At 49.5% G+C, this 27662-nt stretch overlaps 1 protein-coding gene across 2 annotated transcripts in view; it reads right to left on the reverse strand.

The window, feature by feature from the left end:
* LOC144481748 (E3 ubiquitin-protein ligase RNF167-like) overlaps positions 1–27662 on the reverse strand; it is a 132345-nt gene that overhangs the window by 49736 nt on the left and 54947 nt on the right. For both annotated transcript variants that reach the window (XM_078200897.1, XM_078200896.1), the window contains exon 8: positions 20862–20955. In XM_078200897.1, the coding sequence (XP_078057023.1) occupies positions 20862–20955 (94 nt within the window). The remainder of the gene's footprint in view (positions 1–20861; positions 20956–27662) is intronic.

Below are 27662 nucleotides of genomic sequence, written 5' to 3' on the forward strand. Positions count from 1 at the left end.
AAACCATGCAGACGCTACGACAACAGGTGAATGAACACCGCTCGACAATCGCCAGGCAAGACTGTTCTCTTCCTGTGGGGGAGCACTTCAGCGGTCACGGGCATTCAGCCTCTGATCTTCAGGTAAGCGTTCTCCAAGGCGGCCTTCACGACACACGACAGCGCAGAGTCGCTGAACAGAAACTGATAGCCAAGTTCCGCACACATGAGGACGGCCTAAACCGGGATGTTGGATTTATGTCACATTATCAGTAGCCCCCACAGCTTGCCTCCTGGACTTGCAGGCTGTCCTGTCTGGAGACAATACACATCTCCTTAACCTGTGCTTAATGCTCCCTCCACCCACATTGTCTGTATCTTTAAGATCTGGCTGGCTGTAGGGATTCGCATTCTAATCAGTATTCTGTAACTTGATTTTTGTGTCTCTGTGCCCTGTTTGAGAGCACATTTCCACTCCATCTGACGAAGGAGCAGCGCTCCGAAAGCTAATGGTGTTTGCTACCAAATAAACCTGTTGGACTTTAACCTGGTGTTGTTAAAACTCTTACTGTGTTCACCCCAGTCCAACGTCGGCATCTCCACATCATGACTTCTGTGACCGAGCCAGTTTTGTATCCACCTTGCCAGTTCACCTCTGATCCCATGCGACTTCACCTTCTGCACCAGTCTGCCATGAGGGACCTTGTCAAAGGCCTGACTGAAATCCATGTAGACAACATCCACTGCCCTACTCTCATCAATCATCTTTGCCACTTCCTCGAAAAACTCGATCAAGTTCGTGAGACACGAACTCCCCTTCACAAAACTTTGTTGCCTCTCACTAATACGTCCACTTATTTCCAAGTGGGAATAAATCCTATCTCGAAGAATCCTCTCCAATAATTTCCCTACCACTGATGTAAGGCTCACCGGCCTGTAATTACCTGGGTCCCCAGAACATTAGCTGTGTTTCTGGATTAAATGTCTAGTGATAATACGACTAGGCGATTAATTTTGGACACGCTACCACACTTAACCCAAAGGGGTCTGAGAGGGAGGGAGTGAGCGAGCGGGGGTGTGGGACGGAGGGAGTGAGTGACCGAGCAGGGGTGAGGGAATGAGTGACCAAGCGGGTGTGTGGGAGTGAGCGAGTGGGGGCGTGGGAAGGAGTGACAAGCGGGGGTGTGGGAGGGAGTGACCGAGCAGGGGTGTGGGAGGGAGTGACCGAGCAGGGGTGTGGGAGGGAGTGACCGAGCAGGGGTGTGGGAGGGAGGGACCGAGCAGGGGTGTGGGAGGGAGGGACCGAGCAGGGGTGTGGGAGGGAGGGACCGAGCGGGGATGTGGGAGTGACCGAGCGGGGTGTGTGGGAGGGAGTGACCGAGCGGGGGTGTGGGAGGGAGTGACCGAGCGGAGATGTGGGAGGGAGTGACCGAGCGGGGATGTGGGAGGGAGTGACCGAGCGGGTGTGCGGGAGGGAGTGACCGAGCGGGGGTGTGGGAGGGAGTGACCGAGCGGAGGGTGTGGGACGGAGTGACCGAGCAGGGGTGTGGGAGGGAGAGACTGAGCGGGGGGCTGTGGGAGTGACTGAGCGGGGGGTGTGGGAGTGACCAAGTGGGGGTGTGGGAGGGAGTGACCGAGCGGGGGGTGTGGGAGTGACTGAGCGGGGGGTGTGGGAGTGACTGAGCGGGGGGGTGTGGGAGTGACTGAGCAGGGGGTGCGGGAGTGACTGAGCGGGGGGTGTGGGAGGGAGTGACTGAGCGGGGGGTGCGGGAGTGACTGAGCGGGGGTGTGGGAGTGACTGAGCGGGGATGTGGGAGGGAGTGACTGAGCGGGGGTGTGGGAGGGAGTGACTGAGCGGGGGTGTGGGAGGGAGTGACTGAGCGGGGGGTGTGGGAGTGACTGAGCGGGGGTGTGGGAGTGACTGAGCGGGGATGTGGGAGGGAGTGACTGAGCGGGAGTGTGGGAGTGACTGAGCGGGGATGTGGGAGGGTGTGACCGAGCGGGGGGTGTGGGAGTGACTGAGCGGGGATGTGGGAGGGAGTGACTGAGCGGGGGTGTGGGAGGGAGTGACTGAGCGGGGGGTGTGGGAGGGAGTGACTGAGCGGGGGTGTGGGAGTGACTGAGCGGGGATGTGGGAGGGAGTGACTGAGCGGGAGTGTGGGAGTGACTGAGCGGGGATGTGGGAGGGAGTGACTGAGCGGGGGGTGTGGGAGTGACTGAGCGGGGGGTGTGGGAGTGACTGAGCGGGGGTGTGGGAGTGACTGAGCGGGGATGTGGGAGGGAGTGACTGAGCGGGGGGTGTGGGAGTGACTGAGCGGGGATGTGGGAGGGAGTGACTGAGCGGGAGTGTGGGAGTGACTGAGCGGGGATGTGGGAGGGAGTGACTGAGCGGGGGGTGTGGGAGTGACTGAGCGGGGGTGTGGGAGTGACTGAGCGGGGATGTGGGAGGGAGTGACTGAGCGGGGGGTGTGGGAGTGACTGAGCGGGGGGTGTGGGAGTGACTGAGCGGGGGGTATGGGAGTGACTGAGCGGGGGGGTGTGGGAGTGACTGAGCGGGGGGTGTGGGAGTGACTGAGCGGGGGGTGTGGGAGTGACTGAGCGGGGGGTGTGGGAGTGACTGAGCGGGGGGTGTGGGAGTGACTGAGCGGGGGGTGTGGGAGTGACTGAGCGGGGGGTGTGGGAGTGACTGAGCGGGGGGTGTGGGAGTGACTGAGCGGGGGGTGTGGGAGTGACTGAGCGGGGGGTGTGGGAGTGACTGAGCGGGGGGTGTGGGAGTGACTGAGCGGGGGGTGTGGGAGTGACTGAGCGGGGGGTGTGGGAGTGACTGAGCGGGGGGTGTGGGAGTGACTGAGCGGGGGGTGTGGGAGTGACTGAGCGGGGGGTGTGGGAGTGACTGAGCGGGGGGTGTGGGAGTGACTGAGCGGGGGGTGTGGGAGTGACTGAGCGGGGGGTGTGGGAGTGACTGAGCGGGGGGTGTGGGAGTGACTGAGCGGGGGGTGTGGGAGTGACTGAGCGGGGGGTGTGGGAGTGACTGAGCGGGGGGTGTGGGAGTGACTGAGCGGGGGGTGTGGGAGTGACTGAGCGGGGGGTGTGGGAGTGACTGAGCGGGGGGTGTGGGAGTGACTGAGCGGGGGGTGTGGGAGTGACTGAGCGGGGGGTGTGGGAGTGACTGAGCGGGGGATGTGGGAGTGACTGAGCGGGGGGTGTGGGAGTGACTGAGCGGGGGGTGTGGGAGTGACTGAGCGGGGGGTGTGGGAGTGACTGAGCGGGGGGTGTGGGAGTGACTGAGCGGGGGGTGTGGGAGTGACTGAGCGGGGGGTGTGGGAGTGACTGAGCGGGGGGTGTGGGAGTGACTGAGCGGGGGGTGTGGGAGTGACTGAGCGGGGGGTGTGGGAGTGACTGAGCGGGGGGTGTGGGAGTGACTGAGCGGGTGTGTGGGAGTGACTGAGCGGGAGTGTGGGAGTGACTGAGCGGGGGGTGTGGGAGGGAGTGACTGAGCGGGGATGTGGGAGGGAGTGACTGAGCGGGGGGTGTGGGAGTGACTGAGCGGGGGGTGCGGGAGTGACTGAGCGGGGGGTGCGGGAGTGACTGAGCGGGGGGTGCGGGAGTGACTGAGCGGGGGGTGCGGGAGTGACTGAGCGGGAGTGTGGGAGTGACTGAGCGGGGGGTGTGGGAGTGACTGAGCGGGGGGTGTGGGAGTGACTGAGCGGGGGTGTGGGAGTGACTGAGCGGGGGTGTGGGAGTGACTGAGCGGGGGGTGTGGGAGTGACTGAGCGGGGGGGTGTGGGAGTGACTGAGCGGGAGTGTGGGAGTGACTGAGCGGGGGGTGTGGGAGTGACTGAGCGGGGATGTGGGAGGGAGTGACTGAGCGGGGGGTGTGGGAGTGACTGAGCGGGGGGGTGTGGGAGTGACTGAGCGGGGTGTGTTGGAGTGACTGAGCGGGGGGTGTTGGAGTGACTGAGCGGGGGGTGTGGGAGTGACCGAGTGGCGGTGTGGGAGTGACCGAGTGGGGGGTGTGGGAGGGAGTGACCGAGACGTGGGTGTGGGAGGGAGGGAGTGAGTGGGGGATGCGGGAGGGAGGAAGTGCGGGTGTAAGTGGGGGTGTGAGTGGGTTGGGGTGACTGAGTGGGGATGTGAGTGGGCGGAGGTGTGAGAGGAAGGGAGCGGGGGTTGTGGGAGGGTGTGGGGGGGGATGTGAGTGGGCGGGAGTGTGAGAGGAAGGGAGCGGGGGGTGTGGGAGGGAGGGAGTGAGTGGGGGATGCGGGAGGGAGGAAGTGGGGGTGTGAGTGGGTTGGGGTGAATGAGTGGGGATGTGAGTGGGTGGGAGTGTGAGAGGAAGGGAGCGGGGGTTGTGAGTGGGCGGAGGGTGCGAGAGGGTGGGGGTGAGTCAGTCTGACTGCCCAGTCTTAGTTTTCTCACTCATTCTCACTGCCACACACCAACACATATACATGCCAGCATCCACAAGCTCTCAGTCCCACACACTAACCCTGCAACATGCTGCCAATTAGTACTGCTTATTCTTCCTCAATTCTACAACCCAGGCTACAATATTGCTTTACATTCATTCAGCAATTCCTTTCTTTCCTTAAAGCCTCAACCTTTCCTGAAATTCAGTTCATTTCCAAAATGTGCTGATCGCTGAGTGAGCAAAAGATGCAAATACGGCCCTCGGAGTGAAAGGGTTGGACAGGACTGAGGTAAAGTTTAAAACTGGACAGTATACAACAAATGCAAATCTGTCACAAAACAGTCATTGAGATCCTCACAACCCTTTCCATTATGTTGAGGACATCGGACATTCTGCTCTTTCATAAAACCCCACACTCTGGCTTTATGTGACACACACAGGGTAGCATGGACAAGTTGGGCCGAAGGGCCTGTTTCCAAACTATAAACCTCTATAACTATGACACTCCTATTACTCCCTCTTGCCAAGCTTCACAAAAATGTTATTGCACACCTTCTACCTTGACCTTTCACACCCCTGCCTGGGCTTTAGCAGCCGGTCTTCCAATCAGCATATCCGGGACCGCAGGATTCACTGTGTGCCTTCCCTCTAACTCTTGGATTGCACTTATTCCTTCCTTCCCTCCCATCCCATTCCTCTCATCTCCCTTTGGCGCTTTCCTCTTCAATCTGCAAGCAATCTATCATCCCCAAAGCTCTAAGATATATAATGTGGACAGCTTCATGGTCTGATGATGAGGCAGAATGGAACAAGTTTAAAGTCACTCAGCCAGGGTTACAGTCAGCAGCAATGCTGGATGAAACACAAGAACAGCCATGTATGTAAGAGAGTGATCCTGACAGAGCAGCTTTTAAATCATACAATTCCAACAGTGCAAGAAGAGGCCATTCTGTCCACAGAGTCTGCACCGACTTTCCGACAGAACACCTTACCCAGGCTCCACCCCATAGCCCCATGTATTTGCCCTGCTAATCCCCCGAACCTACACATCTTTGGACAGTAAGGGGCAATTTAGCATGGCCAATCCTCCTAACCTACACATTTTAGGACACTAAGGGGCAATTTAGCATGGCTAATCCCCGGAACCTACACATCTTTGGACAGTAAGGGGCAATTTAGCATGGCCAATCCTCCTAACCTACACATCTTAGGACATTAAGGGGCAATTTAGCATGGCTAATCCACCTAACCTACACATCTTAGGACACTAAGGGGCAATTTAGCATGGCTAATCCACCTAACCTACACATCTTTGGACATTAAGGGGCAATTTAGCATGGCCAATCCTCCTAACCTGCACATCTTTGGATACTAAGGGACAATTTAGCATGGCCAATCCACCTAACCTGTACATTTTTGGACTGTGGAAGGAAACGGGAGCACCCGGAGGAAACACAGGCAGACACAGGGAGAATGTGCAAACTCCACACAAATGGTGGCCCGAGGCTGGAATTGAACCCGGGTCCCTGTGAGGTGGCAGCACTGTGGCACCGTGCCTCCTTAATGGTTAGAGTTTTCTGTAGATCTTGGTGGTAATTATAAGGCTGAAGGATGAACAGCAAAAATCTACACTGAATGATTCATGTCTGATCGTTGTAATACTTGTTGTGAAGCACCAAAGGAGCATGGCATTGTGTAACAAGAATCAAATCTTTGGCCATGCTAAAATTGCCCTTAGTGCCCTGAGATGTGTAGGTTAGAGGGATTAGTGGGTAAATATGTAGGGATATGGGGGTAGGGCCTGGGTGGGATTGTGGTCGGTGCAGCTTCGATGGGCCGAATGGCCTCTTTCTGTACTGTAGGGTTTCTATGAGCTTCCATGAGTACCTCGTTTCTCATCAGCCGGGCCTGAGAAAGATATTAGCAGCAGGCCCTGATTTTCTGTTCAGAGAGTATGGGAAGAGACTTCACTGCTGTCGGAGGAGAGAATCCCGCATGGAGTGAGCTAGATAGGTTGACAAGCTCACTCTTGCCCTGGACTTGTTTCTGTTCTCTTATCAGATCAGTCATGGTTAAAATGACTGACAGACAGGCTGAAAGGGTTGCATCCTATTCCTATGCCCTCATTCTCATTTAGAAACCTGCCCAATGTCCTGGCAGAATCAGCCAGAAAAATAAACTGTACAAACGCAAAATTCTTGAGACTGTTGGGGAGAGGAAAAGAAGAAAGGTATCTGTGTAAAATAAGTGTTAAAATGAATGCTTTTAAGTTGCCCTCAGTGGAGAAGGGTGTGTCCTTTATAACAGAGAGCTTCAGGGCATCCAAACAGCAGATGGTGATCGGAGTTTTAATCTGTCCAATATTCCTGCATTATGCCATCAAGAACAACCTGACTGACAACCTCAATTATGGGATGTTGTACATTGCTAGGTACTACCCTGATGGTCTATGTCTTCCATTTTGACTTTTCCGGAAATCAGAACATGAGAAAAGTAACAATAAAGTTTATTTATTAGTCACAAGTAGGCTGACATTAACACTGCAATGACGTTATTGTGAAAATCCCCGAGTCGCCACACTCTGGCGCCTGTTCCGGTAACACTGAGGGAGAATTTAGCATGGCCAATCCACCCTAACCAGCACGTCTTTGGGATTGTGGGAGGAAACCGGAGCACCCGGGGGAAACCCACACAGACACGGGGAGAATGTGCTGACTCCACACAGACAGTGACCCAAGCCGGGAATCGAACCCGGGTCCCTGGCGCTGTGAGGCAGCAGTGCTAACCCACTGTGCCACCATGTCGCCAGAATGAGCCCTCAGGCCCTCTCCCACAACTCTTTCTCCGTTATGTCAATGTCGCTTCATGCTGGATCTGGAAAGATTTATCGATTTTGCTACCAATTTCCACCCCTCTCTCATCTTCACACAGTCCATCTCCGACACTTCCCTTCCTTCATCCCTCTGTCCCTATTTCTGGTGATAAACTAACCACCAATATTCAGAACAAACCTAGCGACTCCCACAGCTACCTCGACTACAGCTCCTCACATCCCGCTTCCTCTAAGGACACCATCCCATTCTCCCAGGCACACTGCTCCTGTCACATCTGTTCCAATGGTGCCCATGACATGTCTTCCTTTTTCCTCAACTGAGGTGTTTCCCCCCACTGTGATTGACAGGGCACTCAACCATGTCTGCCTCATCTCTCATACCTTTGCCCTCACCCCTTCCCCCATGACAGGGACCCCGCCCTCACAATTTCCACCCCATCAGCCTCCACATTCAACTCATCCCAGCATTCTGCAGGGACCACTCCCTTCACAACACCTGGGTCCACTCCTCTATCACCCCCATCCCTTGTATCCCTTCCCAAAGTTAGAGGTCTAAAACTAGGGCTTGGGTTTAGGTGAGAAGGGAGAGATACAAAAAGGGTCCAGAGGGGCAATTTTTTCACATAGAGGGTGATGAGTGTCTGGGACGAGCTTCCAGAGGTAGGAGTAGAGGCGGATACAATTTTGTCTTTTAAAAATCATTGAGTTACTTGAGTAAGATGGGTATAGAGGGATATGGGCCAAATGCGGGAAATTGGGACTACTGAGGGATTAAAAAAAGGCGCAGCATGGACAAGTTGGCCGAAGGGCCTGTTTCCATGCTGCAAATCTCTATGACTCTATGATACCTGAAAGAGAAGATGGGGCAGGGGTCTGTCTGTATGTGCTAAAGGTCTCTGGAATGGGAGTTGAATCCTAGCAGCAGAAGCACTACCCACCAGTGGTGTGCCCCAGGGATCTGTTCTGGGACCCTTGCTGTTTGTCATTTTCATAAATGACCTGGATGAGGAAGTGGAGGGATGGGTTGGTAAGTTTGCTGTCGACACGAAGGTTGGTGGGGTTGTGGATAGTCTGGAGGGATGTCAGAAGTTACAAAGGGACATAGATAGGATGCAAGGCTGGGCGGAGAAGTGGCAGATGGACTTCAACCCAGATAAATGCGTAGTGGTCCATTTTGGCAGGTCAAATGGGATGAAGGAGTACAATATAAAGGGAAAGACTCTTAGTATGGTAGAGGATCAGAAGGACCTTGGGGTCCGGGTCCATAGGACTCTTAAATTGGCCTCGCAGGTAGAGGAGGTGGTTAAGAAGGCGTATGGTGTGCTGGCCTTCATCAATCGAGGGATTGAGTTTAGGAGTCCAGGGATAATGATGCAGCTATATAAGACCCTCGTCAGACCCCACTTGGAGTACTGTGCTCAGTTCTGGTCGCCTCATTACAGGAAGGATGTGGAAAAGATTGAAAGGGTGCAGAGGAGATTTACAAGGATATTGCTTGGATTGAGTGGCATGCCTTATGAGGATAGGCTGAGGGAGCTTGGTCTTTTCTCCTTGGAGAGACGTAGGATGGGAGGAGACCTAATAGAGGTGTATAAGATGCTGAGAGGCATAGATCGGGTGGACTCTCAGAGGCTTTTTCCCAGGGTGGAAATGGCTGCTACGAGAGGACAGAGGTTTAAGGTGCTGGGGGGTAGGTACAGGGGAAATGTTAGGGGGAAGTTTTTCACACAGAGGGTGGTGGGCGAGTGGAATCGGCTGCCGTCAGTGGTGGTGGAGGCAAACTCAATAGGGTCTTTTAAGAGACTCCTGGATGAGTATATGGGACTTAATAGGATGGAGGGTTATAGGTAGGCCTAAAAGGTAGGGATATGTTCGGCACAACTTGTGGGGTCGAAGGGCCTGTTTTGTGCTGTAGTTTTTCTATGTTCTATTTCTATGACACGGCTGTAACTTTAATATGAAAAATGAAGATACTCAGAACAAACTCCATTACAGGAAACCCTACTAAAGACTCCACACTAATACTACTGTGAAGACAGGGACCTTGACCTAATAAACTGATTCAGCTAACTATCACCTTGAGCAGTATCTGAGCTCCATTTCTCCCTGTATCTCAGTAAAAGACATTAACCTCACTCTGCAGAGTAAACGCTTGGAAGCAGAGATGCTGACGCAAACAGGAAGCGTCTGAACTGATAACTACCTTCACCACAACCACTTGCTATTGATACTAGGGTTTCAAAATTAAACTTTACATATTAGTCGCTGAGTCTATTAGTGAGTCAAATACCTACTAAAGTTTCCATGCTAAAAACAAATTTCCACCCACTGTGAATTCAGCACCATTTCTTCTCACTTTGAATAATGCTCGTCTACAGATCATTTCACCACATTTTTTCACCAGTATATTTTAAACTCTATTCACTTTCAGTCAAACCAAATCTTATTTCTAAATTTTTGGTTCATCTTGTGATCTCTCCGAAAGGCTCCATGATACTGGTTTAACTGAAATACTGTTCGCTTTTGCTGCATTGTCATTCTGCTTGTATAAGCTGGGAGAGGAATGTAGGAACAGGGGTAGGCCATTCGGCCCCTTGAGCCTGCTGCAATATTTAACCAGATCATGGCTGTTCTACTAACACCATCTTCCTGCACTATCCATGTGTTGGTTGGGATCTAGAAATCTACCGAATCTGATCTGACATACTCATCGAGTAAGCCCCCACAGTCCTCCGAGGTGGAGAATTCCAAAGATTCACCTCCACTCTACTTCCCTAGTTAGATGGCTCATCTGAACACTGGTCCCAGAATGGTTGAAGTGAAGACCATCCCAGTGGTACAACTCCCACTTTGCCCAATACCGGTGTCAATACAATTATGGGCGACACGGTGGCACAGTGGTTAGCACTGCTGCCTCACAGTGCCAGGGGCCCAGGTTCGATTCCCGCCTTGGGTCACTGTCTGTGCGGAGTCTGCATGTTCTCTCCATGTCTGCGTGGGTTTCCTTTAGGTGCTCCGGTTTCCTCCCAGACTCCAAAGATGTGCTGGTTAGGTGGATTGGCCATGCTAAATTGACCCTAGTGTCAGGGGGATTACTGGGTTAAATACGTGGGGTTAGGGAATAGGGCCTGTGTGGGATTGTTGTCGGTACAGGCTAGATGGGCCAAATGGCCTCTTTCTGCATTGTAGGGATTCTATGATTCTATGCCCCAGGAATCAAAATCCATTTCTCCCACACCAACCTTTAAGCCAGGCATTTCACTCCAATCTTATCTACCCTCCTCCAAATTTTTTGTACATGATGGTATAATCTTAAAATTGGAAACCTGCTAATCTGGAGTGAATTCAATAATCATTCTTTCAGACACGGGTAGTGAAAACCTGGAATTATCTCCCTCAAAAGATTATGGATGCTGGGGATTAACTGGAGCTTTCAAGACAAACAGGTAGATCCTTTGTTAGGCATGTTGATGAAGGAATGTGTAACAAAGGTGCATTAAAAGGAATTAAGCTATAAATTATTTGTTCTCACTGGAGTGACGGAGGTTGAGGGGTGACCTGAAAGAAGTCTTACAAGATTATGAGAGGCATGGACAGAGTGGATAGTCAGAAGCTTTTTCCCAGGGTGGAAGAGTCAATTACTAGGGGGCACAGGTTTAAGGTGCGAGGGGCAAGGTTTAAAGGAGATGTACGAGGCAGATTTTTTACACCGAGAGTAGTGGGTGCCTGGAACTTGTTGTGGGGGGAGGTAGAAACATAGAAAAACTACAGCACAGTACAGGCCCTTCGGCCCACAAAGTTGTGCCGAACATGTCCCTACCTTAGTGATTACTAGGCTTACCTATAACCTTCTATCTTACTAAGTTCCATGTACTTATCTAAAAGTCTCTTAAAAGACCCGATCGAATCCGCCTCCGCCACCGTTGCTGGCAGCCCATTCCACGCACCCACCACCCTCGGAGTGAAAAACTTACCCCTGACATCTCCTCTGTACCTACTCCCCATCCCCTTAAACCTGTGTCCTCTTGTGGCAACCATTTCAGCCCTGGGAAAAAGCCTCTGACTATCCACTCGATCAATACCTCTCAACATCTTATATACCTCTATCAGGTCACCCCTTATCCTTCGTCTCTCCAAGGAGAAAAGGCCGAGCTCACTCAACCTATCCTCATAAGGCATGCTCCCCAACCCAGGCAACATCCTTGTAAATCTCCTCTGCACCCTTTCTATGGCTTCCACATCCTTCCTGTAATGAGGCGACCAGAACTGAGCACAGTACTCCAAGTGTGGTCTGACCAGGGTCTTATATAGCTGCAACATTATCTCACGACTCCTAAACTCAATTCCTCGATTGATGAAGGCCAGTACACCATACGCCTTCTTAACCACAGCCTCAACCTGCACAGCTGCTTTGAGCGTCCTATGAACTCGGACCCCAAGATCCTTCTGATCTTCCACTCTGCTAAGAGTCCTACCATTAATATTATATTCCGTCATCCTATTTGACCTGCCAAAATGAACCACCTCACACTTATCTGGGTTAAACTCCATCTGCCACTTCTCCGCCCAGTCTTGCATCCTAACAATGTCTCGCTGCAACTTCTGACATCCCTCCACACTATCCACAACACCTCCAACCTTTGTGTCATCAGCAAACTTACCAACCCATCCCTCCACTTCCTCATCCAGGTCATTTATAAAAATCACGAAGAGTAAGGGTCCCAGAACAGATCCGTAGGGCACTCCACTGGTGACCGACCTCCATGCAGAATATGACCCATCTATAACCACTCTTTGCCTTCTGTGGGCAAGCCAGTTCTGGATCCACAAAGCCATGTCCCCTTGGATCCCATGCCCCCTCACTTTCTCAATAAGCCTTGCATGGGGCACCTTATCAAATGCCTTGCTGAAGTCCATATATACTACATCGACTGCTCTTCCTTCATCAATGTGTTTAGTAGTGGAAGCGGATACGGTAGTGACTTTTAAGGGGAGTCTTGACAAGTACATGAATAGAACATAGAACATTACAGCGCAGTACAGGCCCTTCGGCCCTCGATGTTGCGCCAATCAGTGAAACCAATCTAAAGCCCATCTAATCTACACTATTCCAATATCATCCATATGTTTATCCAATAACCATTTCAATGCTCTTAATGTTGACGAGTCCACTACTGCTGCAGGCAGGGCATTCCACGCCCTTACTACTCTCTGAGTAAAGAACCTACCTCTAACATCTGTCCTATATCTATCAATTTAAAGCTATGTCCCCTCGTGTTAGCCATCACCATCCGAGGAAAAAGGCTCTCACTATCCACCCTATCTAATCCTCTGATCATCTTGTATGCCTCTATTAAGTCACCTCTTAACCTTCTTCTCTCTAACGAAAACAACCTCAAGCCCCTCAGCCTTTCCTCATACGATTTTCCCACCATACCAGGCAACATCCTGGTAAATCTCCTCTGCACCCTTTCCAACACTTCCACATCTTTCCTATAATGCGGCGACCAGAACTGTACGCAATACTCCAAGTGCGGCCGCACCAGAGTTTTGTACAGTTGCAGCATGACCTCCTGGCTCCGAAACTCAATCTCTCTACCAATAAAAGCTAACAATAGGATGGGAATAGAGGGATATGGTCCCCAGAAGGGTAGGGGGTTTTAGTTCAGTCGGGCAGCATGGTCAGTGCAGGCTTGGAGGGCCGAAGGGCCTGTTCCTGTGCTGTAATTTTTTTTTAGATGGATTAGCCATGGTAAATGTGTGGGGTTATGGGGATAGGGTGGGGGAGAATGCCTGGGTAAAGTACTCTGTCAGAGTCAGTGCAGACTTGATGAGCCAGATTTTTTTAATGGCCTCCTTCTCCACTATAGGGATTCTATGATTCGCTGGTTCCTATACAACGTTGAATTCTGCCTCCTCGTTACAACAGTTATCTAAATCCTGGATCCCAACTACCCCACACCAGTGAAAGTCCTGTCAGCAAGTGATCTAAAGTTTACAGCTGGTCAGGAATGCAGTCCTAAAATGAGAGTTACCACTTCCGTACATCTCTTTTCCACCACATTTCCTGCTTCAGTTATAGACAGGCTGAATGTTGTGGGTCACATGCAGCTCACCAAGCTCTGATGGGCCAACCTCACTGCAACAAGAATGCTGGTGAAGTGTTACCATCTTTTTCTCTTGCTCGCAATAATTGCAGCCTTGCCCTCCCCGTAGCTGCAAACTAGAATAGAGTGTGACGATTGGTTAAGCTGCAAACTAGAATAGAGTGTGACGATTGGTTAAGGCTGAAGTTTTGACCTGGGCCCCGCTGTGGGAGCAGAGTCACATAATTGGAGCTGAAAAGATTGGATAATCTTCAGTGAAGTTTTATATCACACATCAGCAGCTTTCCTGTATGGTGAACACATCCACAGAGTTTGCTGTAAGCTTCAGGCAGTAAAAATGCACCATTAGCTCCAGCATAATGAATGAATTTTGGTGAATCTTTGAAACCAGTGTATTCTGCGTGCATTTTCGATAGCTAAGAAAAACTAAAGCTTTAAAAATTAGAAAGATTCTTTCCTTCCCAATTGCTTAGCGTGTTTGCAAAGTGACTGCAGAGCTGCAAACATTCCGTCCCTGGTTTATGCTGAATTAGCGGATTTTTGGAACCAGTTTTCTGACCCAAGCAGGACAAACTATCTCTGGCTTGAACTTTGCTGTGATGCCTGAATAGTTGCATAGCCCACCTACTTATATTCCCTAAACAAGAGGCAGTGGGGGAAGGTACCTGAGAATTGTCAGCACTCATTGGGCCAGCGGACTCAGAGTGAGGATGAAGACACTAGATGGAGAGAGGGGTCATTGTCCTTCACACGGAGTCACAGCTGATCATTTGCTGAGTTCCCTTTCACAGCTGGTCATTCCACAGAATCACATTTTTACTGAGGGCAATCGCAGCATTAAGTCAGTTTTGAAGTGGTGCTGGGAGGAACTGTATAGTGCATGAGCTCCACCTGTAGTCAGCTTTCGATAATGTTCTACTCAAACTGGTGCATCAGAGCCAGCAATGGGGTTGATTTGACATCTGCTTAACACAAGTGTGAACAAGATGGTTATGAAGGAGCATAAATCCCTTTTACTAAATTCCTCTTCTCCTCTGCTGCCCTTCTTCTGCAGGAGTGGCACGGTGGAACAGTGGGTTAGCACAGCTGCCTCACAGCGCCAGGGACCCGGGTTCAATTCTGGCCTCAGTCACTGTCTGTGTGGAGTTTGCACATTCTCCCCGTGTCTGCGTGGGTTTCCTCTGGGTGCTCCGGTTTCCTCCCACACTCCAAAGATGTGCAGGTTAGGTGGACTGGCCATGATAAATTGCCCCTTGTCAGGGGAATTAGCAGGGCTAGTACATGAGGTTACGGGTATAGCACCTGGGTGGGATTGTGGTCGGTTCAGGCTCGATGGGCCGAATGGCCTTCTTCTGCACTGTAGGGATTCTATGTGGAAAATAATCACAGCCAAGTTCCGTGTGAATAGTGAGCTTGCAACTCCCCTACATCATTACACACAACTACATTTAACAAGGTATAAAAATATTTGTGAATGAGCTGCCAGTACATCACAGCCCCGCTTGATTGCTACCCCTCCCACAAGCATTCACTCCCTCACCACCGACTCACACTGCCTTGTGCACCATCGACAAGATGCAGTGCAGCAACTCACCAAAGCTCCATAGGCAGCACCTTCCAAACCCACGACCACCACTATCTAGAAGGACAAGGGCAGCAGATATTTGGGAACACCACCACCTGGAGGTGCTCCTCCGAGTCACTCACCATCCTGACTTGGAAATATATCAGCCGTTCCTTCAGCGCTGCTGGATCAAAGTCCTGGAACTCCCTAACAGCACTGTGGGTCATCTCCACCTTCTCAAGGGCAATTAGGGATGAGAACTGAATGCTGGCCTAGCCAGTGAATGCCACGTCCTTTGAATGATAGTAATCTCGCTCAATTCACTTTACAAACACTAATGAACTCTCCCAGTGGCACATTGCAGTTTGCTGCTCAATCAGAAGCAGCATCAGGATTCTAAGTCCCATCACCAGGGAGTTCCAGATCCCACCACCCTCTGGATGAGAAGGCTTTTCCTCACATCCCTTCTAAACATCCTGCCTTAAATCTCCTCCAAAACCGTGTTCGGGAACTGGAGTTGGATGAACGTAGGATCATTAGGGAGGCAGAGGTGGCCACAGACAGAAGCTTTAGGGATACAGTTACTCCGAGGAATGAAAATAGATGGGTGACGGTGAGAGGGGCTGGGAGGAAGCAGTCAGTGCAGGGATCCCCTGTGGTCGTTCCCCTTAGCAACAAGTCGTCCGCTTTGGATATGGTTGAGGGGGACGACATACCAGTGGTGAGCCGCAGTGAGAGGATCTCCAGCATTGTGTCCGTCTCTGTGGCTCGGGAGGGTAAGGGGGAGAGCGGGAGGGCAATAGTTATTGGGGACTCGTTAGTTAGAGGGATAGATAGGAGGTTCTGTGGCAGCAAAAGAGACTCGAGGATGGCATGTTGCCTACCGGATGCCAGGGTCCGTGACGTCTCGGACCGTGTCTTCTGGATTCTTAAGGGGGAGGGGAAACAGTCACAAGTCGTGGTACACATTGGTACCAACGACATAGATAAGAGAAGGGACGGAGATTTAAAACAGGAATTTCGGGAGCTGGGCTGGAAGCTGAGAGCCAAGATAAAACGTGGTCATCTCTGGTACGTTACCGGTGCCATGTGATAGCGAGTTGAGGAACAGGGAGAGAGTGCAGTTAAACATGTGGTTGCAGGGATGATTTAGGAGGGAGGGTTTCAGATACGTGGATAATTGGAACACATTCTGGGGAAGGTGGGACCTGTACAAACAGGACGGGGTGCACCTGAACCAGAGGGGCACCAATATCCTGGGAGGGAAATTTGCTACAACTCTTCAGGGGGGTTTAAACTAATTTGTCAGGGGAGTGGGAAAAGGAGTTGTAGTCCAGAAGTCAGTGTTGAGGGTGGTGAGGTATTGGGGAAGGTATCAAGGTCAAGGGTGGGTACCGGTAGACAGGAAGGTGGGTTGAAGTGTGTCTACTTCAATGCAAGGAGCATCCGGAACAAAGTAGATGAACTTGGGGCGTGGATTGGTACTTGGGACTACGATGTTGTGGCCATTACGGAGACGTGGGTAGAACAAGGACAGGAATGGTTGTTGGACGTTCCGGGGTATAGATGTTTCAGTAAGTGTAGGGAAGCTGGTAAAAGAGGTGGAGGAGTGGCATTGTTAATCAAGGATAGTTTAACGGCTGCAGAAAGGCACTTCGAGGGGGATCTGCACACTGAGGTAATATGGGCTGAAGTTAGAAATAGGAAAGGAGCGGTCACGTTGTTAGGAGCTTACTATAGGCCCCCAAATAGTAATAGAGATGTGGAGGAAGAAATTGCTAAGCAGATTATGGATATGTGTGGGGGTCACAGGGTAGTTGTCATGGGGGACTTTAACTTTCCAAATATTGATTGGAACCTTTGGAGGTCAAATAGTTCGGATGGGGCAGTTTTTGTGCAGTGTGTGCAGGAGGGTTTCCTGACACAATATGTGGATAGGCCGACAAGAGGTGAGGCCACATTGGATTTGGTACTGGGAAATGAACCGGGCCAAGTGTTAGATTTGGTTGTGGGAGAGCACTTTGGAGATAGTGACCACAATTCGGTGTCTTTTGTTATTGCAATGGAGAAGGATAGGGCCGTATGGCAGGGCAAGGTTTACAATTGGGGGAGAGGTAATTATGATGCGATTAGGCAAGAATTAGGGGGCATAAGTTGGGAACAGAAACTGTCAGGGAAAGGAACTAATGAAAAGTGGAACTTTTTCAAGGAACAAATACTGTGTGTCCTTGATAGGTATGTCCCTGTCAGGCAGGGAGGAAATGGCCGAGTGAGGGAACCATGGTTCACGAAAGAGGTGGAATGTCTTGTGAAAAGGAAGAGGGAAGCTTATGTAGGGATGAGGAAACAAGGTTCAGATGGCTCGATAGAGGGTTACAAGTTAGCAAGGAATGAGCTGAAAAAGGGGCTTAGGAGAGCTAGGAGGGGACATGAGAAGTCCTTGGCGGGTCGGATCAAGGAAAACCCCAAGGCTTTTTACTCTGATGTGAGGAATAAAAGAATGACCAGCTGAGGTTAGGGCCGGTCAAGGACAGTAGTGGGAACTTGTGTATGGAGTCAGTAGAGATAGGCGAGGTGATGAATGAATACTTTTCTTCAGTGTTCACCAAGGAGAGGGGCCATGTTTTTGAGGAAGAGAAGGTGTTACAGGCTAATAGGCTGGAGGAAATAGTTGTTCGGAGGGAGGATGTCGTGGCAGTTTTGAATAAACTGAAGGTCGATAAGTCCCCTGGGCCTGATGAAATGTATCCTAGGATTCTTTGGGAGGCAAGGGATGAGATTGCAGAGCCTTTGGCTTTGATCTTTGGGTCCTCACTGTCCACGGGGATGGTGCCAGAGGACTGGAGAGTGGCGAATGTTGTTCCTCTGTTTAAGAAAGGGAGTAGAAATGACCCTGGTAATTATAGACCGGTTAGTCTTACTTCGGTGGTTGGTAAATTGATGGAAAAGGTCCTTCGGGATGGGATTTACGACCATTTAGAAAGATGCGGATTAATCCGGGATAGTCAGCACGGATTCGTGAAGGGCAAGTCGTGCCTCACAAATTTGATAGAATTTTTTGAGGAGGTAACTAAGTGTGTTGATGAAGGTAGGGCAGTTGATGTCATATACATGGATTTTAGTAAGGCGTTTGATAAGGTCCCCCATGGTCGGCTTATGATGAAAGTGAGGAGGTGTGGGATAGAGGGAAAGTTGGCAGATTGGATAGGTAACTGGCTGTCTGATCGAAGACAGAGGTGGTGGTGGATGGATAATTTTCGGATTGGAGGCAGGTTGCTAGCGGAGTGCCACAGGAATCAGTGCTTGGTCCTCTGCTCTTTGTGATTTTTATTAATGACTTAGAGGAGGGGGCTGAAGGGTGGATCAGTAAATTTGCTGACGACACCAAGATTGGTGGAGTAGTGGATGAGGTGGAGGGCTGTTATAAGCTGCAAAGAGACATAGATAGGATGCAAAGCTGGGCTGAAAAATGGCAAATGGAGTTTAACCCTGATAAATGTGAGGTGATTCATTTTGGTAGGACTAATTTAAATGTGGATTACAGGGTCAAAGGTAGGGTTCTGAAGACTGTGGAGGAACAGAGAGATCTTGGGGTCCATATCCACAGATCTCTCAAGGTTGCCACTCAAGTGGATAGAGCTGTGAAGAAGGCCTATAGTGTGTTAGCTTTTATTAACAGGGGGTTGGAGTTTAAGAGCCGTGGGGTTATGCTGCAACTGTACAGGACCTTGGTGAGACCACATTTGGAATATTGTGTGCAGTTCTGGTCACCTCACTGTAAGAAGGATGTGGAAGCGCTGGAAAGAGTGCAGAGGAGATTTACCAGGATGCTGCCTGGTTTGGAGGGTAGGTCTTATGAGGAAAGGTTGAGGGAGCTCGGGCTGTTCTCTCTGGAGCAGAGGAGGCTGAGGGGAGACTTAATAGAGGTTTATAAAATGATGAAGGGGATAGATAGAGTGAAAGTTCAAAGACTATTTCCTCGGGTGGATGGAGCTATTACAAGGGGGCATAACTATAGGGTTCATGGTGGGAGATATAGGAAGGATATCAGAGGTAGGTTCTTTACGCAGAGAGTGGTTGGGGTGTGGGATGGACTGCCTGCAGTGATAGTGGAGTCAGACACTTTAGGAACATTTAAGCGGTTATTGGATAGGCACATGGAGCACACCAGGATGATAGGGAGTGGGATAGCTTGATCTTGGTTTCAGATGAAGGTCGGACAACATCGTGGGCCGAAGGGCCTGTTCTGTGCTGTACTGTTCTATGTTCTAAATCTATGCCCCTGGTCAGTGATCGCTCCACCGAGGGGAAACATCTCTCCTTGCCCACTAGTCTGAATTATTGGGTCTCTCTTGATGCAGATACCAAAACTGGTCTGCACAAACCCAGAGACCTTTGCCCACCTCCTTTTGGGATTTTTCCTTGGAGCAGAGGAGACTGAGGGGAGAGGGGGGAGGAGGGGGGACCTGATTGAAATGTATAAACATTGTAAGAGCTGTAAACAGAGTGGACAAGAAGAAATGTTTCCCCTTGGTGGAGGGATCAATGACTAGGGGGCACAGATTTAGGGTAAGGGGCAGGAGGTTTAGAGGGGATGTGAGGAGAAACCTTTTCACCCAGAGGGTGGTGGGAATCTGGAACTCACTGCCTGAAAGGGTTGTGGGGGCAGAGACCCTCATAGCATTTAAGAAGTATTTACATGTGCACTTGCAATGCCAAGGCGTACAAGGCTATGGACCAAGTGTTGGAAAATGGGATGAGAATAGTTAAGTGGCTGACAAAGGGTCTTTCCTGTGTTGTAGACCTCTATGACTGTGCCTTTGAAAAGCAAGTGCAATAGTTATTGTCCAGGTTCGTCCAAAGCAGCTCCATAACGAAGGACTCTGTGCTCTTTGCACTCCTCCCAGAGACTCACACCAAGATAAATGTCGACTGTGGCTGGAGGACCATTAATTTGGACTGTCGGAAATTGACTGGTCTCCCAGTGCAGAGTTGTCGATGACTGAGTGTTGCAGACTGGCAACAAGGTCCAGCTTCAAGGTTCCAGGTTCAAAGCTGGTGCAGAGGGATGGGCAGTTGCTGCAAAGGCCCAATGGAGAAATGCCATGCTGTAAAGTCCTCCTGACACAGTACAGATGGGATTGGAAATCTTGCAAAAACCCCTCAGGTTGTACATTTAGCATGAAATAGTGTAAATATAATATTGATATTGGAATAGTGTAGGTTAGATGGGCTTTAGATTGGTTTCACTGGTCGGCGCAACATCGAGGGCCGAAGGGCCTGTACTGCGCTGTAATGTTCTATGTTCTATAAGCAGAATGTCACATACTGTACTGAAAAGAGCTGGTTTGCATTTTATGCAAAGTCAACTTTGAACTGTTATGAAATGTACTTTTATAAATTTTATGAACAACTTATAATTTTGCAAAAATAAATTCCCAGAGTAGGAAGGCTGAGAAATATCAGCCTGGACTGGTGTAGCATGACACCTGCTGGCATGTGAATATCTGTGGTCATCTGCATTGCTGTCCCTATTCAAATCCATTCGTACAAAAAAATTTACACATGAACGCAGTAACAGAAAGGAATCATCTTTGGAACGGCACCCAGTCTCCACTTGGAGTCCATCAGAAAAGTGGGTAAATTGGTGGGAAAAAAAGTGGATTCGAATAAATTGGGGGAGAGTGACACCATGCTAGTGAAACATTCCAGCATTGCGCAGTGCACATGGGTCTGTGACACATTCTAATAGGCATGTGGTCACACCAGTTGTACATGTTTATTCTGCACACTCAAATGGATTCTCATCCCAGGAGGCTTTAAACAAGGTTTTTAATCTGACTCAAACTCCGTGCTTTCCACAATCTTAGAAGATGTGCCCTCCAGGTGCCAATGTGAACCTTTCTATTCTCACTGAACCATGCTTTGTTACCTTCCTGTCAGCTGGCAGTCATTGCAGCACCCCTACCTTTGTTGAATTTATGGACTGGAATTTTCTTAAGTTGCTCCTTTGACAGCCGGCTCGTCCGGATTCTGCGTCGGTACTGCACACATCTCACTATCTACAATACACAAAATAACATGAGGCCTCAGGCTACAGAAGGCATAGGCAATCATCTCATCCTATTAAACTGTGATGAATGCACAAAATCATTCAAATCTTCACCTCAGTTTCAAACACCGTACCCGCAACAATTTGTACTTACACACTGCCTTCTGACACAAAGATACATCCTGAAGACAGAAGTGTGAAGTTGGACATCAAAGCTGAGGGTGACATGATGGCACAGTGGTTAGCACTGCTGCCTCACAGCACCAGGGACCCAGGGCAGCATGGTGGCACAGTGGTTAGCACTGCTGCCTCACAACGCTAGGAACCTGGGTTTGATTCCAGCCTCGGGTGACTGTCTATGTGGAGTCTGCACATTCTCCCTGTGTCTGCGTGAGTTTCCTCCGGGTGCTCCTGTTTCCTCCCACAGTCCGAAGATATGTAAGTTGGGTGGATTGGCCATGCTAAATTGCCCCTTAGTGTCCAAAGATGTGCAGGTTAGGTGGATTGGCCATGCTAAATTGCCCCTTAGTGTCCAAAGATGTGCAGGTTAGGTGGATTGGCCATGCTAAATTGCCCCTTAGTGTCCAAAGATGTGCAGGTTAGGTGGATTGGCCATGCTAAATTGCCCCTTAGTGTCCAAAAATGTGCAGGTTAGGTGGATTGGCCATGCTAAATTGCCCCTTAGTGTCCAAAGATGAGCAGGTTAGGTGGATTGGCCATGCTAAATTACCCCTTAGTGTCCAAAAATGTGCAGGTTAGGTGGATTGGCCATGCTAAATTGCCCCTTGGTGTCCCAAGATATCTAGGTTAGATGGATTAACCATGGTGAATGTGTGGGGTTATGGGGATAGGGTGGGGGAAGAGGGCCTGGGGGAGAGGGCCTGGGGTAAGACACTCTGTCAGAGAGTCGGTGCAGACTTGATGGGCCGAATGGTCTCCTTCTGCACTGAAGGGATTCAATGATCAAGCCACATAAGGAAAGGTAACAGGTGATCAAATGTTTGGTCAAGAGATAATCTAGTTTTAAGGGGTGTCTCGGAGAGGGAAAGGGAGATAGAAAGGTGGAGAGATTTAGGGAAGGAATACCCCAGCTTTGGGCTCCAGCAGCTGAGCGCACAGCCACCAATAGTGAAGGGATTAAAACTGGAGGTGCCAAAAATCGGCAAATGTAGATATCTCAGAAGCTTGCAGAGCTGAAGGAACTTAGAAATATGGGAGGATTTGAAAATAATGTTAAAATCAAGGTAAATTTATGGGGGAGACAGGTGGATGAGACTTAGAGCAAGTTAGGACACAGGCATCAAATTAATAACAAGTTGCATCCAGGGGCAGTTTTTGGAGGTAACAGAGACATGGAGGAGTTTTAAACTTGGGCAGAGCTGGATGATGTTATGAAGATGGAATTAGACAGTCTGCGTGATGACACTGAAATGAAATCAGAAACTTATTTCGAGCAACAAGGGTCATGCAGTCTGGTTCAGCATCGTACAGGCTAGGTCCCTAGCTTAATTACATTCTCTTAAAGGGAGTAACTAGCTTAATCTAGAGAGAACCCATGGCAGGAGACCTCAGACCCATGGTGTGCTCCTCTTGCACAATGTGGGAAATACAAGATGTGTCCAGTATCTCTAATGACCACATGTGCAGGAACTGTGTCCAGCTGCAGCTACTGGCTAATCACATTCCAAAGCTAGAGCTGCAGGTGGACTTACTGTGGCCCACAGAATGTCTTGGATAGCATGTTTAGTGAGGTGGTCACACCACAGGTAAGGATTGCAGAGGCAGAAAGGGAATGGGTGCCCATCAGACAAAGTTAAAGGCTCAGGAAGGAAATACAGGAGTCCCCTGTGATCATCCCCCTCTCAAACAGACGTACCACTTTGGATACAGTTGCGGGGGAGGGCCTCTAATGGGAAAGCAGCAACAGCCAAGTTGATCACACCACGCGTGGCTCTGCTGCACAGAAGGCGAGGGAAACAAGCAGTAGGGTGATAGCAATAGGGGCCTGAATAGTAAGGGGTCCAGACAAGTGCTTCTGTGGCTGCAGACATAAATCCAGAATGACATGTTGCTCCCGAGGTCCAGAGTCAGGGATGACAGGGAGCGGCTGCAGGACATTGTGGAGAGGGAAGGTGAACAGCCAGTGGTCGTGGAACACACAGGTATCAATGACATTGCTAAACAAAGGGATGAGGTGCTGAAAGCTGAATAAAGGAGATAAATTAAAATGTAGGACCTCAAATATATTAATCTCAGGATTATTCCCAGTGCCGAGCGCAAGCGGGAATCGGAGGATAGATCAGATGAATGCGTGGCTGGAGAAATGGTGTACTCGGGAAGAGTTTAGATTCTTGGGGCATTGGGGCTGGTTCTGGAGAAGGTGGCACCTGTACAAGCCAGACGGGTTACACCTCGGCAAGGCTGGGACCAATATCCTTGCCGGGACAGGGGGATGGGAACCAAAGAGTAGATTTAGATGGGTCAGATTCAGGTCAGGAAATGGGAGGTAGAACATTAGTTACTGATGTAGTCAGTAACTCAAAGACAAAGAAAATGAAGGCTAAAAAGCATCCAACAAAGGAAATCGACAGGGTTGAGCTGTTTAAACTTCAATGCAAGGAGAATTACAAACAAGGATCTGTGTTAGGACCCCAACTGTTCACATTATACAATGATTTGGAAGAAGGAACTGAATATATTATCTCCAAATTTGCAGATGATACAAAGTTGGGTGGGAGGGTGAGCTGTGAGGAGGATGCAGAGATGCTTCAGCGTGATTCGGACAGGCTGAATGTGTGGGCATCTGCCATGCCCATGGGATACAGGGTAATGTGGTGAATTGGATCCAAAGTTGGCTTAGTAACAGGAAACAAAGGGTAATGGTTGGTGCCCTTGTGAATGGAAAGTTGTTTCAAGTGGTGTTCCAGACGACTTGGTGTTGGGACCACCAATTTGTTTTATATATTAATGATTTGGACTTGAATGTAGGGGCACGATTGGAAAATTTGCAGACGACAAAAAAATGGCAATGTCGTACATAAAGTCATAGAGGTTTACAGCATGGAAACAGGCCCTTCAGCCCAACTTGTCCATGCCACCCTTATAAGAACATAAGAACATAAGAAATAGGAGCAGGAGTAGGCCATCTAGCCCCTCGAGCCTGCCCCGCCATTCAATAAGATCGTGGCTGATCTGAAGTGGATCAGTTCCACTTAGCCGCCTGATCCCTATATAACCCCTAATTCCCTTACCGATCAGGAATCCATCTATCCGTGATTTAAACATATTCAACGAGGTAGCCTCCACCACTTCAGTGGGCAGAGAATTCCAGAGATTCACCACCCTCTGAGAGAAGACGTTCCTCCTCAACTCTGTCCTAAACTGACCCCCCTTTATTTTGAGGCTGTGCCCTCTAGTTCTAGTTTCCTTTCTAAGTGGAAAGAATCTCTCCATCTCTACCCTATCCAGCCCCTTCATTATTTTATAGGTCTCTATAAGATCCCTCCTCAGCCTTCTAAATTCCAACGAATACAAACCCAATCTGCTCAGTCTCTCCTCATAATCAACACCCCTCACCTCTGGTATCAACCTGGTGAACCTTCTCTGCACTCCCTCCAAGGCCAATATATCCTTCCGCAAATAAGGGGACCAATACTGCACACAGTATTCCAGCTGCGGCCTCACCAATGCCCTGTACAGATGCAGCAAGTCATCTCTACTTTTATATTCTATCCCCCTTGCGATATAGGCCAACATCCCAAGAACAAGAACAAGAACAAAGAACAATACAGCACAGGAACAGGCCCTTCGGCCCTCCAAGCCCGCGCCGCTCCCCGGTCCAGGATTGAATCCTGAATCCCCGCCCAATTTTCCAGCCTATCTACATACTAATATCCTATCCCCGAGCTGTCCCTCACAGCTATGATGCTTTGTTCATCACAACCTATTAACTCACCCCTACCCCCCCATTCCAGACCATGTGATCTCCAGGGAGAGGCGAAAACCCAGAGTGAAAACCCCAGGGCCAATATGGGGAAAAAAAAATCTGGGAAATTCCTCTCCGACCCCCTGAGGCGATCGAAACGAGTCCAGGAGATCACACTGGCCCTGATCGGAAAATGCTTCCCAACCCTATTCATTTCCACTTCCACGAACACCATATGAATTCCCTGCCCCCGAGACAGGTTCCCAACTATCCGCAGTCTCGCTCTGTACTGGCACCAGCAAGATGATCATAGAATGAAGCCTTGAAACGAGAAACAAAGAACAATTAGCCCGCGCCGCTCCCTGGTCCAAACTAGACCACTCTTTTGTATCCCTCCATTCCCACTCCGTTCATATAGCTGTCTAGATAAGTCTTAAACGTTCCCAGTGTGTCCGCCTCCACCACCTTGCCATTTACTTTCTTGATCACCTGTTGCACCTGCAGACTGGGTTTTTGCATCTCATGCACAAGGACCCCCAGGTCCCTCTGCACAGCAGCATGTTGTAATTTCTTTCCATTTAGATAATAATCCAATTTGCTATTATTTCTTCCAAAGTGAATAACCTCGCATTTGTTAACGTTATACTCCATCTGCCAGATCCTCGCCCACTCACTCAGCCTGTCCAAATCTCTCTGCAGACCTTCTACGCCCTCCACACGATTCACTTTTCCACTTATCTTTGTGTCGTCTGCAAACTTTGTTACCCTACACTCAGTCCCCTCCTCCAGATCGTCTATATAAATGGTAAATAGTTGAGGCCCCAGTACCGATCCCTGCGGCACGCCACTAGTCACCATCTGCCAACCAGAAAAGCACCCATTTATTCCGACTCTCTGCTTCCTGTCGGATAGCCAATCCACACTAACACCCTACCCCCAACTCCCTGTGACCCAATCTTCTTCAGCAACCTTTTGTGAGGCACCTTATCAAACGCCTTTTGGAAATCCAAAACACACCGCATCCACCGGTTCCCCTCCGTCAACCGCACTAGTCACATCTTCATAAAAATCCAACAAGTTCGTCGAGCACGACTTTCCCCTCATGAATCCATGCTGCGTCTGCTTAATGGAACCATTCTTATCCAGATGGCCTGCTATTTCTTCTTTAATGATGGATTCCAGCATTTTCCCAACTACAGACGTTAAGCTAACCGGCCTGTAGTTACCCGCCTTTTGTCTATTTCCTTTTTTAAACAGCGGTGTAACATTAGCAGTTTTCCAATCCGCCGGCACTACCCCAGAATCCAACGAATTTTGATAAATAACCACTCACGCATCCGCTATTACCTCTGACATTTCTTTCAGTACCCTGGGATGCATTCCATCCGGACCCGGGGACATTTGGTGTAGAGAATAGCTGTAAGCTCCAAAATGATATAAATAGGTTTTTGGAGTGAGTAGGAAAGAGGCAGATGAAGTTCTAACCCTGATTAGCATGAGGTAATGCATTTAGGGAGGTCAAACAGTAAAAGGAAATATACAATGGATGGGAACATACTGAGAGGGGTGGATGAAGTGAGAGATCTTGGCGTACAAGTACACAGGTTCCTAAAGGTAGCAGTACAGGTAGATAAGGTTGTAAAGAAGGCATATGGAATGCTCTCCTTCACTGGCATTGGTATAGGATATAAAAGTAGGGATATAATGAGGCTACAACTGGAGTATTGTGTACAGTTCAGGTCACCAGATTACAGAACGGACGTAATTGCTCTGGAGAGTGTGCAGAGAAGATTGACTAAAATAGGGCTGGAGAATTGTAGCTACGAGGAGAAGTTGGGGTTGTTTTCCTTGGATTAGAGAAGGCTGCGGGGTAACATGATTGAGGTATACAAAATTGAGGGGGGTAGGGAGAGAGTAGACAGAGGAACCTGTTTCCCTTGGCAGAGAGTTCAAAAACCAGAGGTCATAGATTCAAGCTAAGTGGCAGAAGGTGTAGAGGGGACATGAGGAAGAACCTTTTTACGCAGAGGGTGGTGGGTGTCTGGAATTCGCTGCCTGAGTTGGTGGTGGAGGCAGAGACCCTAAACTCTTTTAAAAAGTGGCTGGATCTGCACCTTGAGTGTTGGAAGTTTCAGGGCTATGGGCTAGGTGCAGTAAATTTGGATTAGAAAGGGCACCTGGGTGTCTTTGGATCAGCATTGACAAGATGGGTTGAATGGTCCCTTTCTATACTGTATCAGTTCTATGGCTCTATGGAATGTAGTTTAAAGTTTGTTCCAGGGACCAAAGCCAACGTCTCTGATGTTTGCAAAGTTTCACCAGCGAAAATTTAAGCTGATTCGGGATTGGACACCACACGGAAATTCAGAGAGTGGAAAATTTCTGGAAGAGGAGAGGGTGAAATCGAGCTAGATTTTGTAAATATAAGTGAGGAAAAGGATGATGACACAGCAAGAGGCAAGCTTGTAAAATCTTGAAACATCTGTACCTTCAAAAAAGCATGTGACACGGCAGCACATGTGGAAACTTAGTCAATTACAATGTAATAAAGCAAAATAATTCTGGTATTAATTTTATCATAAACACCGGCAGATATTATCTCTACTGTCCATATTTGAAGCACTCAGTTCCGCTTAGCTTCCCTCTCCTGTGCAAAGGTACAGCTAACCCCAATTCTAATCAGTGTGCTACAACATCCTCAGTAACCCCAGGATGGACAAGAGTGAGCAACAAGCAGGGAAGGTGTACAGAGCTAATGTTGTTCCAATGTCTCTTGCTGCGTAATGCATTTG

The sequence above is a fragment of the Mustelus asterias genome, chromosome 31 (genome assembly GCF_964213995.1).
Source record: "Mustelus asterias chromosome 31, sMusAst1.hap1.1, whole genome shotgun sequence".
NCBI classification, from domain to species: Eukaryota; Metazoa; Chordata; class Chondrichthyes; order Carcharhiniformes; family Triakidae; genus Mustelus; species Mustelus asterias.